At 44.4% G+C, this 18,917-nt stretch overlaps 1 protein-coding gene and 1 pseudogene across 1 annotated transcript in view; one reads left to right on the top strand and one right to left on the bottom strand.

Annotated features, from left to right (window-relative positions):
- The window catches only part of LOC135522418 (glycoprotein endo-alpha-1,2-mannosidase-like protein), a 32,858-nt gene extending 17,250 nt beyond the window's left edge, over nt 1–15,608 (top strand). Inside the window, exons 3-4 of the mRNA XM_064948646.1 lie at nt 5,602–5,678; nt 14,488–15,608. Of these exons, the coding sequence (XP_064804718.1) occupies nt 5,602–5,678; nt 14,488–15,124 (714 nt within the window). The 3' untranslated portion in view covers nt 15,125–15,608. The remainder of the gene's footprint in view (nt 1–5,601; nt 5,679–14,487) is intronic.
- A 390-nt stretch (nt 15,609–15,998) lies between these two features.
- LOC135521618 (threonylcarbamoyl-AMP synthase-like) lies at nt 15,999–18,401 on the bottom strand (annotated as a pseudogene).
- Nucleotides 18,402–18,917: the final 516 nt, after the last annotated feature.

Below are 18,917 nucleotides of genomic sequence, written 5' to 3'. Positions count from 1 at the left end.
GATTAAAAATTCCGGAAAATTATGTCATGGCTTTGGAAGCTTCTGACAGGCTAATTAACATAATTTGAGTCAGTTGGAGGTGAACCTGTGGATGTATTTCAAGGCCTACCTTCAAAGTCAGTGCCTCTTTGCTTGACATCATGGGAAAATCAAAAGAAATCAGCCAAGACCTCAGATTTTTTTTTTAGACCTCCACAAGTCTGGTTCATCATTGGGAGTAATTTCCAAACACCTGAAGGTACCACGTTGTAACGGGTTTCTTACAACTCCTCCTCTGACGAAGAGGTGGAACAAGGATCGGACCAAAATGCAACGTGGTTCGTTAGATACATCTTTAATGATAAAGAAAACACGAACAATACAAAACAACAAACGTCGAAAACCGAAACAGCCCTGACTGGTGCAACAAACACAGAGATAGGAACAATCACCCACAAACACACAGTGAAACCCAGGCTACCTAAATATGGTTCCCAATCAGAGACAACAATAATCACCTGACTCTGATTGAGAACCGCCTCAGGCAGCCATAGACTAATCTATACACCCCACACAACCCCAAGACGAAACACACTACAAATAAACCCATGTCACACCCTGGCCTGACCCAATAAATTAAGATAACATAATAAATATAGACCAGGGTGTGACAGAACCCCCCCCCTAAGGTGCGGACTACCGGACGCACATCAAAACAATAGGGAGGGTCCGGGTGGGCGTCTGTCCGTGGTGGCGGCTCCGGCTCAGGACGTGGAACCCACTCTATGAATGTCTTAGTCCCCCCTCCTCGCGTCCTAGGATTGTCCACCCTCGCCGCCGACCATGGCCTAGTAGTCCTCACCCAGAACCCCACTGGACTGAGGGGCAGCTTGGGACAGAGGGTAAGCTCGGGACAGAGGGGAAGCTCGGGACAGAGGGGCAGCTCGGGACAGAGGGGCAGCTCGGGACAGAGGGGCAGCTCGGGACAGAGGAAGCCCAGCACTGAGAGGAAGCCCAGCACTGAGAGGAAGCCCAGCCAGGTTGTTGAATTCGGCAGATCCTGGCTGGCTGGCAGTTCTGGCAGATCCTGGCTGACTGGTGGATCTGGAAGAGTCTGGTTGACTAGCAGATCTTGAAGAGTCTGGTTGACTAGCAGATCTGGAAGAGTCTGGTTGACTAGCAGATCTGGAAGAGTCTGGCTGACTGGCAGATCTGGAAGAGTCTGGCTGACCGGCAGATCTGGAAGAGTCTGGCTGACCGGCAGATCTGGAAGAGTCTGGCTGACCGGCAGATCTGGAAGAGTCTGGCTGACTGGCAGATCTGGAAGAGTCTGGCTGACTGGCGGATCCTGGCAGACTGACGGCTCTGGCTGCTCCACGCTGACTGGCAGCTCTGGTTGCTTCATGCTGACTGGCGGCTCTGGCTGCTCCATGCTGACTGGCGGCTCTGGCTGCTCCATGCAGACTAACAGCTCTGGCAGCTCCTTGCAGACTGGCAGCTCCTTGCAGACTGGCAGCTCCATGCAGACTGGCAGCTCCATGCAGACTGACAGCTCTGGCTGCTCCAAGCAAACTGACAGCTCCTTGCAGACTGGCAGCTCCTTGCAGACTGGCAGCTCCTTGCAGACTGGCAGCTCCATGCAGACTGGCAGCTCCATACAGACTGACAGCTCTGGCTGCTCCAAGCAGACTGACAGCTCTGGCTGCTCCATGCAGACTGACAGTTCTGGCTGCTCTATGCAGACTGACAGCTCTGGCTGCTCCATGCAGACTGGCAGCTCTGGCTGCGCTAAACGGGCAGGAGACTCCGGCAACGCTGTAGAGGCGGAAGGCTCTGGCAGCGCTAAACAGGCGGGAGGCTCCAGCAGCACAGGAGAGGAAGAAGGCTCCTGGAGCGCTGGAGAGGCGAGGCGCACAGTAGGTCTGATGCGTGGTGCTGGCACTGGTGGTACTGGGCCGAGGACACGCACAGGAAGCCTGGTGCGGGGAGCTGCCACCGGAGGGCTGGGGTGTGGAGGTGGTACTGGGTAGACCGGACCGTGCAGGCACACTGGAGCTCTTGAGCACCGAGCCTGCCCAACCTTACCTGGTTGAATACTCCCGGTCGCTCTGCCAGTGCGGCATGGTGGAATAGCCCGCACTGAGTTATGCAGGCGAAACGGGGATACCGAGCGTAAGGCTGGTGCCATGTAAGCTGGTCCAAGGAGACGCACTGGGGACCAGATGCGTAGAGCCGGCTTCATGGCATTTGGCTCGACGCTCAATCTAGCCCGGCCGATACGCGGAGCTGGAATAGAACGCACCGGGCTATGCACCCGCACTGGAGACACCGTGCGCACCACAGCATAACACGGTGCCTGCCCGGTCTCTCTAGCCCCGGTAAGCACAGGGAGTTTGCGCAGGTCTCCTACCAGGCGTAGCCATACTCCCTGTTAGCCCCCCCCAAGAAATTTTTGGGGCTGACTCTCGGGCTTCCAACCGCGTCGCCGCTCTGCCTCTTCATACCAGCGCCTCTCCGCTTTCTTCGCCTCCAGTTCTTCCTTGGGACGGCGATATTCTCCAGGCTGTGCCCAGGGTCCTTTTCCGTCCAATATCTCCTCCCAAGTCCAGAAGTCCTGTGATCGCTGTTGCTGCCTTTGTTGCTTCTCCTGTGGCTCCTGCCTGTTGACACGTTGCTTGGTCCGTTTGTGGTGGGTGATTCTGTAACGGGTTTCTTCCAACTCCTCCTCTGATGAAGAGGTGGAACAAGGATCGGACCAAAATGTAACGTGGTTCGTTAGATACATCTTTAATGATAAAGAAAACACAAACAATACGAAACAACAAACGTCGAAAACCGAAACAGCCCTGACTGGTGCAACAAACACAGAGACCGGAACAATCACCCACAAACACACAGTGAAACCCAGGCTTCCTAAATATGGTTCCCAATCAGAGACAACGATAATCACCTGACTCTGATTGAGAACCGCCTCAGGCAGCCATAGACTAATCTGTACACCCCACACAACCCCAAGACGAAACACACTACAAATAAACCCATGTCACACCCTGGCCTGACCCAATAAATGAAGATAACATAATAAATATAGACCAGGGCGTGACACACGTTCATCTGTACAAACAATAGTATGCAAGTATAAACACCATGGGACCATGCAGACGTCATACCGCTCAGGAAGGGGATGCATTCTGTCTCCTAGAGATGAACGTACTTTGGTGCGAACAGTGTTAATCAATCCCACAACAACAGCAAAGGACCTTGTGAAGATGCTGGAGGAAACAGGTAGAAACATATCTATAGCCACAGTAAAACGAGTCCTATATCAACATAGCAAGGAAGAATCCACTGCTCCAAAACCGCCAAAAAAAAGACAGACTAAAGTTTGCAACTACACATGGGGACAAAGATCGTACTTTTTGGAGAAATGACCTCTGGTCTGATGAAACAAAAATAGAACTGTTTGGCCATAATGACCATTGTTATGTGTGGAGGAAAAAGGAGGAGGCTTGCAAGCTGAAGAACACCATCCAAACCATGAAGCATAGGGGTGGCAGCATCATGTTGTGTGGGTGCTTTGCTGCAGGAGGGACTGGTGCACTTCACAAAATTAATGGCATCATGAGGCAGGAAAATTATGTGGATATATTGAAGCAACATCTCAAAACATCAGTCAGGAAGTTAAAGCTTGGTCGCAAATGAGTCTTCCAAATGGACAATGACCCCAAGCATACTTCCAAAGTTGTGGCAAAATGGCTTAAAGACAACAAAGTCAATGTATTGGAGTGGCCATCACAAAGCCCTGACCTCAATCATAAATAATTTGTGGGAAGAACTGAAAAAGCGTGTGCGAGTAAGGAGGCCTACAAACCTGACTCAGTTACACCAGCTCTGTCAGGAGCAAAATTCACCCAACTTATTGTGGGAAGCTTGTGGAAGTCTACCCAAAACGTTTGACACAATTTAAAGGCAATGCTACCAAATACTAATTGAGTGTATGCAAACTTCTGACCCACTGGGAATATGATGAAATAAATAAAAGCTGAAATAAATCATTCTCTCTGCTATTATTCTGACATTTCACATTCTTAAAATAAAGTGGTGATTCCAACTGACCTAAAACAGGGAATATTTTCATTAATACAGTTTCTTCTTATTTTTGTTAAGTTTAGTCACGTCATTTGTCAGATGTCAGATGTGCTGCCAGACTTATTCGCCTTTCCTTTTGCCCCCTTTCTGTCAACCATACAGTTTCTAATTTCCTCATCAATACCATGGAGCCTTAACAGTTCTAACAGTCAGTTTCTTATCAGGTGCATGTTTATCAATAACTGGATGAAGCAATTTCATCAATCAGACAAACAAATATATTTTTTTACATCATCCACATAAGAGTCACAGCTAAATCTTTTGTATGATCTCTTTATACACTATTTTAGGCCCAGCTTTTTAAACCTTGGTTCTCCTAGATATAGCCACTATATTGTGATCACTGTATCCAATGGGTACGGATACAGCTTTAGAAAAGAGTTCAACAGTATTAGTAAACATTTGATCATCCATACATACTGTATGGATGATCTTGTTCCTTTAGTGTTTGTTAACACCTTGGTAAATTGATTAATAACCTGAACCAGATTAAAAGGCACTGGTTACAGCGAGAAGCTTCCTCTGGAGCAGAAGGCTTGATGAAAAACAGTCCATTTTAAAGTTTCCAAGAAAGTAGACTTCTCTGTTTACATCAAATACACTATCAAGCATTTCACACACATTATTTAGAGTGTAATAGGCGTTAGATGAGGCAGGTGAACCTGAAGTCACACTACTTCAATAACACTTGATATGAGATCTTGTCTAAGCATTACTGGGATATGGTTCTGAATATACAGTACCAGTCAAAAGTTTGGACACACCTACTCGTTCTAGGGTTTTTCTTTATTTTGACTATTTTACATGTAGTAATCAAAAAACTGTCACAAACAAATCAAAATATATTTTATATTTGAGATTCTTCAAAGTAGCCACCGTTTGCCTTGATGATGGCTTTGCATACTCTTGGCATTCTCTCAACCAGCTTCATGAGGTAGTCACCCGGAATGATTTTCTCCTTCGAGATAATCTGATTTCTCTGTCATTGTTATCATGGATTCACATACAGAACTAATGTTCTCTCTCAGAGGCTTACAGATTGTCGTCATCTTGCCGTTTCCCGATTAAACTCATCGAGCAGACCCTGGGAGAACTGCAAACTGTTCTTCAGGTCCTGGACCTCTCTGGTCAGATTCTTTTATTAGTTGGCTCCACCAGTATTTGGACACAACACTTGAAGTCATTTTGCCGTTGTTGTAACAACTGCTTATTATAATGGCTGCATAATAATGGATGTATTGCTCCTGCTGCATCCTTAGGCTTTGAATAGCTCTCAATTAGACCCAAGGGACAGCTGAACACAGCCCAGCTCCTGTCACCTTTCCAAATGTGAATATTCTCTAGAGTTTGAGTCAATACTAACTCATCACCTTAGATGGTTGGGCTGGCTGCATAGACGCACTTACAAATATGTGACAACAATGCAATGAATGGAAAGCTGTGGACTAAGATGTTTTGTTATTTTCTTCCCAGGTTGCATTTCACCTCCAGCCTTACAGAGGGCGGAGCGACCACAGTGTCCATGACAACATCAAGTATATCATCGACAGGTAGGTCTTGTCTTTGTTTAGAATAACTTCAAATTGAAGTGGACACAAAGTAAAACCTTGTTGAACTTTCCTGTTGAAACAGTAGTTTTCAGACAACATAGACCCTTTTAAAGGACTGAGACATAGTTCACTTCAAATCAAATTCTATTGGTCGTTTACACATGTTTAGCAGATGTTATTGTGGGTGTAGCGAAATGCTTGTGTTCCTAGCTCCAACAGTGCAGTATGAATGGACTTAAAAAATATAGAAATATTAAGACGAGCAATTTCGGAGTCCGGAGTGAGTGAGTATGTATGCATGTATGTAGATAGGTAGGTAGATCGGTAGGTAGGTAGGTAGATACTGTACTAGTCAAAAGTTTGGACACACCTACTGATTTAAGGTTTTTCTTTATTTTACTATTTTCTTCCTTTCCTGTGGCGGTCCTCATGAGAGCCAGTTTCATCATAGCGTTTGATGTTTTTTGCGACTGCACTTCAAAAAAAAATTCAAGTTCTTGACATTTTCCTAATTGTCTGACCTTCATGTCTTAAAGCAGGTATTAACAAACTGGGGTACAGGTATGCGCAATGCTGTTGGGGGTGTGCTAAATAAAAACGTGATTCACTTTTTTTTCCTTCATATTTTCACAGTACATGTATATTTTCCAACAGGGCTTTACATTTGGGTGAGTTTTTTTCCCCCTCACCTGAGTAGGCTCGTTTCACTGCCCAAAATAAAATTAAACCATCTAGTGTTCAGCGAAATAACAACACAATGTCAAATAATTAACATCCAATCACATTAACCATTACGCTCTCATGGGAATTCCACTAACGGTCCGTATGTAGCCAAACGTAGGTGCTGCTCATTCCGTTTGCTCGAAAATTGATTAATGGCTAAAAAAAGGACGGCCCACGTCCATAGAGACACATACCAGCTCTACTGGTAGTACTGCTACTACCAGCACTACTACACCTGTACCTGTTGACGACACAAGTTGTTCTGCTTCCACGAGCACATCCAATGCTAGCATCAGTAATTCTACATTTGTTGTTAACCCAGCTAGCATGGACATTGACAGTTGTGAATCTCATGTAGCTGAAAAACTAGTGCCCCTTACCCGGGAAAGCACAAAGAGGCTCAAATATTATGAGAACTACATTGATTTGGGGTTCACTTATATTGGGAGTAGTGCCTTTCCTTAGCCACAGTGTGTTATATGAGTAAAAGTATTATTTCACAACTCGATGAAACCTTCACTCTTGCAAAGAAACAAAACAAAAAACCCAACAAAAATAAGCCACTGAGTTTTTTGAGTGAGAATTAAGACAGCTTTAGAGTAGTAAGACATGTATAAAAGCAACAGATACCATTAATAAGAAGGGGCTAGAAGCGTCTTATATGGTGAGCTATCGAATGGCTAGGACAGGCAAGCCCCATACTATTGTAGAGGACTTAATTATTCCTGCCGCCGCAGCTGGGACAATGCTGGGGGAAAAGGCCAAAAAAAAACTATACAGACAATGCCTTCATCAAACAACACTGTTTCACGACGCATCAGTGACATGGCAGGAAATGTCTTGAAACCAGTGAATTTTATGCGTTACAGCTGGATGAGTCAAAAGACGTGACGGGCCTGGCACAGCTCCTGGTATATTTCCGTTACGTTTATGGGGGATCAGTTAAGGATAACATCATCTTCTGCAAACCACTGGAAACCAGGACAACAGGAGAGGATATTTTTAAAGTAGTGGATAGTTTTGTGACATCAAATGGACTTTGGTGGTCAAGATGAGTTGGTATCTGTACTGATGGCGCATGCAAGCAGTTGCTCCCAACGCCACTTGGGTACACTGCAGCATCCACCAAGAGTGAGTCTTGGTGCCAAGGAAATGACTAACAGCTTGAAAGACGTTTTGGACACTACAGTGAAAATGGTTAACTTTATTAAAGCAAGCCCCTGAAACAAGGCCCCTGAATACATAAGTGTGCTGGTTATCAAGGGGCATAGTAGACAAAAATGTTTAACTGAGAGACGAGCTTAAAGTTTTTACTGACGAGATTCTCACCCGACTGGCCTATCGGGTGATGTTTTTTCTCGCCTGAATGATCTGAATCTTGGATTACAGGGACTCTCTGCAACTATATTCAATGTGGGGGACAACATTGAGGCTACGATTAAGAAGTTGGAGCTCTTCTCTGTCTGCATTAACAATGTGTGTCCCGAAAGAGTATCCTGCCTGGGCAAAATGTGAGACACTGATGCCCTTTTTTATTTTACCATTATTTAACTAGGAAAGTCAGTAAAGAACAAATTCTTATTTTCAATGACGGCCTAGGAACAGTGGGTTAACTGCCTTGTTCAGGGGCAGAACGAGAGATTTGTACCTTGTCAGCTCGGGGATTTGAACTTGCACTTGAACTTTGCAACCTCGTACCTATTGTGAGAGTGGATTCTCGGGCCACACAAGCATGACAACTAAATACAGGAACATATTGTGTGTGGAAAATGATTTAAGACTAAGACGCTCTCTTGAACAACCCAACATTGCAGAGTTATGTGCATCCTTTCAAGCACACCCTTCTCATTAACCTGTGGTAAGTTATTCACAATTTTCAATTAACAAACAAGGTTTTACATGTAAGATGGTTAAATAAAAAGCAAAATGATTGATTATTATTATATTATTATTTGTGCCCTGATGCTATAAGAGCTGTTTGTCACTTCCTACGAGCCAGGTTGTGACAAACTCACTCATTCTTATGTTTCATAAATGTATTGTATAGTGTGTGTGTGGCAGGCATACAATGATGGCAAAAAACAACATTTGAGAGTGCACTGACCCTGGTGATAGAGGGGGTACGCAGCTGGAGGTTGAATGTTTGAAGGGGTACGGGACTATAAAAAGTTTGGGAACCACTGTCTTAAAGTAGTGATAGACTGTCCTTTCTCTTTGCTTATTTGAGCTGTTCTTGCCCTAATATGGACGTGGTCTTTTACCAAATAGGGATATCTTCTGTATACCACCCCTACCTTGTCACAACACAACTAATTGGCTCAAACACATCAAGGAAAAAAATTCCACAAATTTTATGGTGGTTTTGGAGCAGTGGCTTCTTCCTTGCTGAGCAGACTTTCAGGTTATGTTGATATAGGACTCATTTTACTGTGGAAAAATATACTTTTGTACCCGTTTCCTCCAGCATCTTCACAAGGTCCTTCGCTGTTGTTCTGGGATTGATTTGCACTTTTCGCACCAAAGTATGTTAATCTCTAGGAGACAGAACACCTCTCCTTCCTGAGCTGTAAGACGGCTGCGTGGTCCCATGGTGTTTATACTTGCGTACTATTGTTTGTACAGATGAATGTGGTACCTTTAGGCGTTTGGAAATTGCTCCAAAGGATGAACCAGACTTGTGGAGGTCTACAATTTATTTTCTGGTATCTTGGCTGATTTTGTTTGATTTTCCCATGATGTCAAGCACTGAGTTTGAAGGTAGGCCTTGAAATACATCCACAGGTACACCTCCAATTGACTCGAATGATGTCAATTAGCCTATCAGAAGCTTCTAAAGCCATGAAATCATTTTATGGAATTTTCCAAGCTGTTTAATGGCACAGTCAATTTAGTGTATGTAAACTTCTGACCCACTAGAATTGTGATACAGCGAATAAGTGAAATAATCTGTCTGTAAACAATTGTTGGAGAAATTACTCATGTCATGCACAAAGTAGATGTCCTAACCAATTGCCCTTAACCAACACAAAAACATCCTATGGCGTTCTGCATTAGAATCGAACCACCCCAAGTGATATGCAACTTTTCAGGGAAGCCAGAAACCAATATACACAGGCAGTTAGAAAAGCCAAGGCTAGCTTTTTCAAGCAGTAATTTGCTTCCTGCAACAAAAACTCAAAAAAGTTATGGGACACTGTAAAGTCCATGGAGAATAAGAACACCTCCTCCCAGCTGCCCACTGCACTGAAGATAGGAAACACTGTCACCACCGATAAATTCACTATAATTGAGAATTTCAATAAGCATTTTTCTACGGCTGGCTATGCTGTCCACCTGGCTACCCCTACCCCGGTCAACAGCACTGCACCCCCCACAGCAACTCGCCCAAGCCTTCCCCATTTCTCCTTCTCTCAAATCCAGTCAGCTGATGTTTTGAAAGAGCTCCAAAATCTGGACCCCTAAAAATCAGCCAGGCTAGACAATCTGGACCCTTTCTTTCTAAAATTGTCTGCCGAAATTGTTGCCACCTCTATTACTAGCCTGTTCAACCTCTCTTTCGTGTCATTTGAGATTCCCAAAGATTGGAAACAGCTGCGGTCATCCCACTCTTTAAAGGGGGGGACACTCTTGACCCAAAATGCTACAGACCTATATCTATCCTACCCTGCCTTTCTAAGGTCTTCGAAAGCCAAGTCAACAAACAGATTACCGACCATTTCGAATCCCACCATACCTTCTCCGCTATGCAATCTGGTTTCAGAGCTGGTCATGGGTGCACCTCTGTGCAGCCGTATTTATTGACCTGGCCAAGGCTTTCTACTCTGTCAATCACCACATCCTCATCGGCAGATACGATAGCCTTGGTTTCTCAAATGATTGCCTCGCCTGGTTCACCAACTACTTCTCTGATAGAGTTCAGTGTGTCAAATCGGAGGGCCTGTTGTCCAGGCCTCTGGCAGTCTCTATGGGGGTGCCACAGGGTTCAATTCTTGGACCGACTCTCTTCTCTGTATACATTAATGATGTTGCTCTTGCTGCTGGTGAGTCTCTGATCCACCTCTACGCAGACGACACCATTCTGTATACCAAACATACCCTTGTAAAACTGACCATCCTACCGATCCTCGACTTCGGCGATGTCATTTACAAAATAGCCTCCAATACCCTACTCAATAAATTGTATGCAGTCTATCACAGTGCCATCCATTTTGTCACCAAAGCCCCATATACTACCCACCACTGCGACCTGTACGCTCTCGTTGGCTGGCCCTCGCATTATACTCGTCGCCAAACCCACTGGTTCCAGGTCATCTACAAGACCCTGCTAGCTTAAAGTCCCCCCTTATCTCAGCTCGCTGGTCACCATAGCAGCACCCACCTGTAGCACGCGCTCCAGCAGGTATATCTCTCTGGTCACCCCAAACCAATTCTTCCTTTGGCCACCTCTCCTTCCAGTTCTCTGCTGCCAATGACTGGAACAAACTACAAAAATCTCTGAAACTGGGAACACTTATCTCCCTCACCAGGTTTAAGCACCAATTGTCAGAGCAGCTCACAGATTACTGCACCTGTACATAGCCCATCTATAATTTAGCCCAAACAACTACCTCTCCCCCTACTGTATTTGTTTATTTTGCTCCCCATTATTTAATTCAGTCTCAACCAAGAATTTACAACTTTCAGATATCTTCACAAACCCTGGCTAACAAGTTGAATCAGCAATACAAAATTGGGTTTAATTATTTATTTACTAAATACCTAACTAAATCATACAGAATTACACATACACATAATTAAATCACAACTTGATTACAAAGGAAAACGTCCCTAGCGGGCAGAACAGATATGACTGCTGGTTACACAAAAGAAAAGGGGATGGGTTTGAGTGAAAGAGCGGGAAGACTGAGGAACAAAGGGCGAAGCTGTGCTATCGTAAATACAGTATCTTATGCATTCTAAGTTACCACCCATATGGAAAAGGAAAATATAATAAATATTTACTCTGAGCTGCGCTTCGGTAGGTTGGTGGTAGATGGAAGGCCGTGTTGCCCAACCGAGTCCTTTGAAGAATGTCTCTGCTGGTAAATTGAATACGTTGTAGTAACGTCGTTGTGTGGTAGACGGGTTACTCAGTCTGTTCCTTCCTAACCCTCGTTTTCAGCGGCTGTTGCTAACTCAACAGCTAGGAGGTATCACTTCTGTAGTGAATAAGAGTTCAAAGTTCATACAATTCGCAACCAAAGCTCACGCTGATGTTGGCTTCGTTCTGTAGTTATTATCTGAACCATTCTGAAATCTGACCATCGTCCTCACGTTCTCGGAACAGGAGATTATATTGTCGTCAAGGGCTTATATAGGAAGGGAGTGTTTGAAAAGTTTTATAGCCCATGTCCTTTCACAGGGGCGGGCCACTGATTGAGCAGAGACCTATCTTATGAAAACCCAAATCTCACATTTTAGAAGCTAAAATCACATTTCATCCCATCACGAATAATTTCATATTCAAACATTTAAATTGAACAGCAATTCCTTGTGAATCCGATAACTCTGATGTGTAGACTTTCCACTGTAGAGTTTATGTCATCTTATCATTGATGAGAATGTCTCAGATGACAACCGAACTAACATCATATTCATTAAGTATAAAGTTCTCTAAGAATATAGTTCATTTCCCCTCACCTTCTGATGTTCCCAGAATCTCTATGTTAACCAAGCGTTTTGCAAATGTAACATCAGTAGGGTAGAGAGAGGAAAAAGGGGGAAAGAGGTATTTATGACTGTCATAAACCTACCCCCAGGCCAACGTTATGACAGTATTAAATATTAAAAACAGAAATAGCTTATTTACATAAGTATTCAGACCCTTTGTTACGATAAACGAAATTGAGGTCAGGTGCATCCTATTTCCATTGATCATCCTTGAGCTGTTCCTACAACTTGAAATGAGTCCACCTGTGGTAAATTCAATAGATTGGATATGATTTGGAAAGGCACACATCCTTCTATATAAAAAGGTCCCACAGTTGACAGTGCATGTCAGAGCAAAAACCAAGCCATGAGGTCCTTCCGTAGAACTGAGACAGGATTGTGTCGAGGCACGAATCTGGGGAAGGGTACCAAAACATTTCTGCAGCATTGAACGTCCCCTAAAACGCAGTGGCCTCCATCATTCTTAAATGGAAGAAGTTTGGAACCACTTAAGACTCTTCCTAGAGCTGAACGTACCAGCCAAACTGAGCAATCGGGGGAAAAGGGCCTTGGTCAGGGAGGGGACCAAGAACCCAATGGTCACTCTGACAGAGCTCTAGAGTTCCTTTGTGGAGATGGGAGAACCTTCCAGAAGGACAGCCACCTCTGCAGCACTCCACCAATCAGACCTTTATGGTAGAGTGGCCAGACGGAAGCCACTCCTCAGTAAAAGGCACATGACAGCCCGCTTGTAATTTGCCAAAAGCCACCTAAAGACTCTCAGACCATGAGAAACAAGATTCTCTGGTTTGTTGAAACCAAGATCGAACTCTTTGGCCTGAATGCCAAGTGTCACGTTCCGAGGAAACCTGGCACCATCCCTACGGTGAAGCATGGTGGTGGCAGCATCATGCTGTGGGGATGTTTTTCAGTGGCAGGGACTGGGAGGCAAGTCAGAATTGAGGGAAAGATGAACAGAGCAAAATACAGAGATCCTTGATGAAAACCTTCTCCAGAGCATTCAGGATCTCCTTCTGGGGAAAAGTTTCACCTTCCATCTGGACAACGCAGGAGTGGCTTCGGGACAAGTGTATATCCTTGAGTGGCCCAGCCAGAGCCCAAACTTGAACCCAATCGAATCTCTGGAGAGACCTGAAAATAGCTGTGCAGCAACACTCCCCATCCAACCTGACAGAGCTGGAGAGGATCTGCAGAGAAGAATGGAAGAAACTCCCCAAATACAGGTGTGTCAAGTTTGTAGCGTCATACCCAAGAAGACCCGAGGCTGTAATCGCTGCCAAAGGTGCTTTAACAAAGTACTGAGGTAAGGGGCTGAATACTTATGTAAATGTGATAGTTTCATGTTTAATGATTTGCAATAATGTAAAAAAAAAAAAAAATATGGGGTATTGTTCTGATTATGGGGTATTGTGTGTAGATTTATGAGGGGAAAAAACGATTTAAATCAATTTTAGAATAAGGTTGCAACCTAACAATATGTGAAAAAAAGGTGTCTGAATACTTTCCGAAGGCACTGTGTATGTGTGTATACACACACACGATGGGATGTATAGACCAGTGGCGTATACACATGACATTTTTTTAATGAGCATGGCCTTATTTCTATTACAGCATATTGGATGACTCTCATTCATATTCCATTCACCCAGTTAAATGTAACAGCGACAGGTTTAGCTACGACTTGACACTCCAATTTTCCCTAAACGCATCATGAGGTTGCTACAACCTAGCCTATGAATGAAAGTTTACAACGTAGGTGCACACAGGTCGTGAGACACATTGGTAATCAAAGTGACCACCTTGCGCACACTTGCCTGCATCGAGCTGATATAGGGTGTAATCATTAGTCTAACAGTTGCAGTCTCTCGGTCCCAGCTTTGATCTTCTTGGTCATCCTGTGACACTGGGTGCTGTAGATGTCCTGAAGGGCAGGCAGTGTGGCTACGGTGATGCGTTGGGCTGACCGCACCACCCTCTGGAGAGTCCTGCGGTTGCGGACGGTGCAGTTGTCGTACCAGGCGGTGATACAGCCTGACAGGATGCTCTCAATGGTCCATCTGTAAAAGTTTGCGAGGGTCTTAGGGACGAAGTCGAATTTATTCAGCCTCCTGAGGTTAAAAAGAGACACTGTTGCACCTTCTTCACCACACAGTGATGTGTATGCCGAGGAACTTGAAGCTTTTAACCTTCTCCACTGTGGCCCCGTTGATTTGGCAGGGGCCGTGCTCCCTCTGCTGTCTCCTGAATGCTAGATTACATGTAAATAACTCTAGAACGAGATTCATATCTTATTAGGATACTTCTAGGTTATTTCTCCTTCCATGCAAATATCCAAATCTGTATCAATAATCTCGTGTCCATTTATTTGTGTTTGAAGGTACGGGGACCACGGAGCCTTCTACAAGTTCACCTCTAGCACGGGGAATATCCTGCCTCTCTTCTACATTTATGACTCGTATCTGACCCCGCCCGAGAACTGGTCCGACCTGCTCCACACCACGGGCTCCCACAGCCTGCGTGGCACGCCGTATGACAGTGTCTTCATCGCCCTCATCGTGGAGGAGCGCCACAAGCATGACATTCTTGCCGGTGGTTTCGATGGCATGTACACGTACTTCGCCTCCAACGGGTTCTCTTTTGGTTCATCCCACCAGAACTGGAAGGCGGTCAAGGCGTTCTGCGACGGTAACAACCTGCTATTTATACCTAGCGCAGGGCCGGGCTACATCGACACCGCAGTCAGACCGTGGAACAACCACAACACGCGCAACCGAGTCAACGGCCGCTACTACGAGACAGCCTTGCAGGCGGCGCTGAACGTGCGGCCCGAGATCATCACGATAACGTCGTTCAACGAGTGGCACGAGGGCACGCAGATCGAGATGGCTGTGCCAAAAAAGACGGTGACCAGGTTGTATTTGGATTACCAGCCGCACCAACCTGAGCACTACCTGGAGCTCACCAGGAGGTGGGCAGAGCAGTTCAACAAGGAGAAAGAGACATGGCTCATGTGAACTGGCACTGTGTGTGTGAAAGAGAGAGAAAAAGCACGAGTGACTGTAGAGGTTTATGAATGTGTGAGAGACAAGTGCGTGGGAATTGGACTGGAGAGAAGAAAAAAGAGAGAGAGAAATGCTCATTTTAATTAATTTATTATTTTTTTTTGGGGGGGGGGGCAAAATTGCATTATGTGGTATATTTGGGATATTCTACAGTTGACTCTTATGTGCAACAGAAAGCTCCCCGTCCTGCTTGCCATATCTCTGCCCTGGATCTTGCCTCCTGATAACCTCCAGACAACCCCCATCCTCGCTACCAGCATGGATGGACACGTCAATAGTCTAATATACTGTACACAGCACACTCTGTCCTACTTTGACAAACCACTGTCCAATGTAACCATCTGTTTGATACAATGCACCCTGGCATGACTTTTCTTTCTGCACAATCCTTTTAAGTTTTAAAATGATAATCCCAATAAAAATAGACCAGGTGACATTTCTAGGATTTGACTTTCATCCACAAGCCATCTCTTTCTTGGAAAGTATGAGAGAATAAAGGACATGAGAGAGAGAGAGAGAGAGAGGGCCCGTGGAACTGTACGATTATATTTTCTCTTCATTAAGTCTAGCCTTTTCTCTTCACTCAAAGCAAGTGTGGTCATTGCCAAGTAAAGGGGTATTTCCTGTGTGGCTTAACAAGGATGTGGAGCTCAAAGATGTAGGGTGAAGTTGCCCCTAGGCGCTGATCTAGGGTCAGTTTTACATTTCCCCAACTAATGGTTAAGGTTTGGGGGAGCTGATCCTAGATCGGTACCTAGGGAAACTTCAGCCCGGAACCGAACCAATGTGTAAGGGAAAACAGCATGCTTGACCAAATGGTTTAATGTCAGTGCACCAGGGAGAGTCTGAGGGCTCCACAGAGATGTTGGGGTATCGGAGCATGTGATTGCAGCCAGACCAATTCAGCCAAGGGGAAACGCCACGTCCACAGCAGTTTCGTTTTATCTGAAGACAGAAAACAACCACCACCAGTGAGAAACTACATTCAATAATATCATATTTTAAGTCTAGCACAATTACCAGTTTTAATAAATGCAATCTGTTCAAAACAGGTTTTTCAGATTCATTCACCATTAGAGTTGGGACATTATCTGTTAAAATAATTTGACTTTTTATAGAAATAAACAGTCACTCTCGTGCACAGGCAATGTAAATGTATAGTCAGGTAGTTTATTTTGAGGGTTAATTGCCTTGCTCAAGGACAGGTTACTGACCCAATGCTCTTAACCGCTAGGCTAACTCCTTAATGTATATGCATTACTGAATAATGACCATCTACATTCCAAACATGTGAGAAGACACTTACCAAAAAAAAGTAATTGAGAGTGTTCTGTGCACAAAATGTGCTCATGTACTTTTAACCTGGATAAATTAACAAAACGGAATTACCTGAACATAACTAGCTTGATTGAAATGTATTACAGTCAGTGGCCTGTAATCTGCTAGGCAGGCAAGTATCACTACTCACCAGCCAGGTCTGATGATGCGGTATTTGCCTGTTGACCCCAACCGACTCTTGTCTCCTATTGGTCCGCCATCCACCACCACTGCTAACTGAGGCCACAGATCCTGGAACTCCTATAGAGAAAATCCCTGTATAACTACTATTTTGCCAAAGTTCTTTTAAGTATCAGTGAAAAATGATGCACTGATAAACCTTGGTTAGTTGTAGATGATGTAGTCCCACCTCCCCTCCAGTTCATGGAATAAAAACGGTTCTCACACACGGTGGGTTGTCTCAACATACATGTACAGCCACAGTGCTGGAGTGTGAGCTGATGTTGGCGCTGGTGAGGACAAGAGGTTCCCGACACATCTGGCAGAGGCGTCTCATGAAGGCCTGGTCCGGGATGCGCACTTCTACTAACTGGAAGTAAAAGGTAAATACATCATCACCAACAGCCCAATGCATGTAATAAATAACTTACTAAATGCCAATCCAAAATCTAGCATGCAGAATAGCAACACACATTTTCAAATTGAGTGGTTTATGAATTACAGTATAATTTGTAATCTTTTAGGGGCAGTGAATTGTCCATGTCTATGGAAGTCTAACCGGAGTGAAGGGATTGAGGTCAGTTTTGAGGATTTCAGCTCATTCCAGAACCTGAGTGACAGGGCCAGGCAACAGGTCCCCTATCAGTTCTTTCTTGACTGACACCTTACAGTACCTGCCACCACAAGGGTAAAAAACAACATTTAGGCTAGGCTGCAATATTGCCTGATTCACATTATAGGGCTGATGCAAACCGTACTGTCCTGGAACCGATATGTTCATCTTGTCCTTTCCAGCAAGGTAGATTTTTGCAACTACGTTAGATGCGTAACATGGCCAAGCCAGTCCAGCTCAGCCCTATAGTGTGAGTTAGGCATGTTGCAAGACATTGAGCCACAAGAACAACGATACGAACACCATCAATGCACGCTTACTTGTAAATGTCTTTGATTTCTCCAACACAAATGGCCAGTGGTTTCTCACCATTACGTCCTTTGATGTCATATACCTTTTTTGATGGCATTGGAATTATGAGCCAAGAAAGCCAGCCCATATATTGTGTCCGTTGGCACAGCCACAACTTGCCCATCCTTTAGAGCCTTCACTGTTGAATTCAGGACTTCTGCACCATCTACACTTCAAAAGCAAACCATTAGGAATGAATGGTCTTACGCAAACAGCTTACATTGATTGATGTATGATCTCATTTCATCAGGAGTAGACATTCAATCTCCCCCACTACAGAACGTGACTAATGCAAAGCATTTGACAAAAAGCCTAAGATTTATTTAGTTTGAGACATGTTATTGCAGAATACATATATTTTTTAATATGTATCCTTTATTTAACTCGACAAGTAAGTCTAGTTTTAAATGGCGGCCTACCTCGGCTAAACCCGGACGACGCTGGGCCAAGTGTGCGCCGCCCTATGGGACTCCCAATCACGGCCGGGTGTGATTTAGGCGGGATCCGAACCAGGGACTGTGGTGACGCCTCTTGCACTGAGATGTAGTGCCTTAGACTGCCGCGCCTCTCGGGAGCCCTAACACGTGCACTTGAAACCACGAGAATGATATATCTCGCTAACAACTATTAGCTTCTCATATGGACTATAAGGACCTGTATTCAACTTAGAATTTATTTTAATTGTAGAACCTTGCCGTTTGAGTTTGAATGGTGACATAATGGACCGACCTTGCAGTCTTGCATCATCACACCGGGCAGATGGTCCATTTATGACGGACTGCGCTGACAAGTGCATAATTTTTGTCTTCAGTTCTTTGCACCTCGTTCTTCCATCTCGGGTCGCTAGATTTATAAACACGTCTTAATATCATGAAGTTAGAAATAAACTTTAAAAATGTATTCATAGAAAGTGTTGGTGCAACATGCTGTGTCGGCTGATGAAATAACATTAACTGTCTTCTGGGTAACGCCCTCAAAACAATGACACACATTTCCTTAAAGTAAAAGCACACAGCTTCGCAAAACGTTTATAAAATAAACAAGATCAAAATGTGCTTTGTAATTTGCATAACAAATGGCTGATATTGATCCAAACTAATAACAAAATAGTACATGCCCATTACATCAAATTTACAAGGATACCTTCAGTTATTCAACTTGGACCATGCCTCCAATCAATTACCAATTAGTAAAACTATATCACATGTGAAACCCACAAGTGTACAGACCAGGTGATTTTCCAGGGAAACAAAAATGGCGTCGGTTCCAGGTAACATTATACTA

This window comes from Oncorhynchus masou, chromosome 30 (assembly GCF_036934945.1).
Source record: "Oncorhynchus masou masou isolate Uvic2021 chromosome 30, UVic_Omas_1.1, whole genome shotgun sequence".
NCBI lineage: Eukaryota > Metazoa > Chordata > Actinopteri > Salmoniformes > Salmonidae > Oncorhynchus > Oncorhynchus masou.
This window is presented reverse-complemented; position numbering and strand designations above follow the sequence as displayed.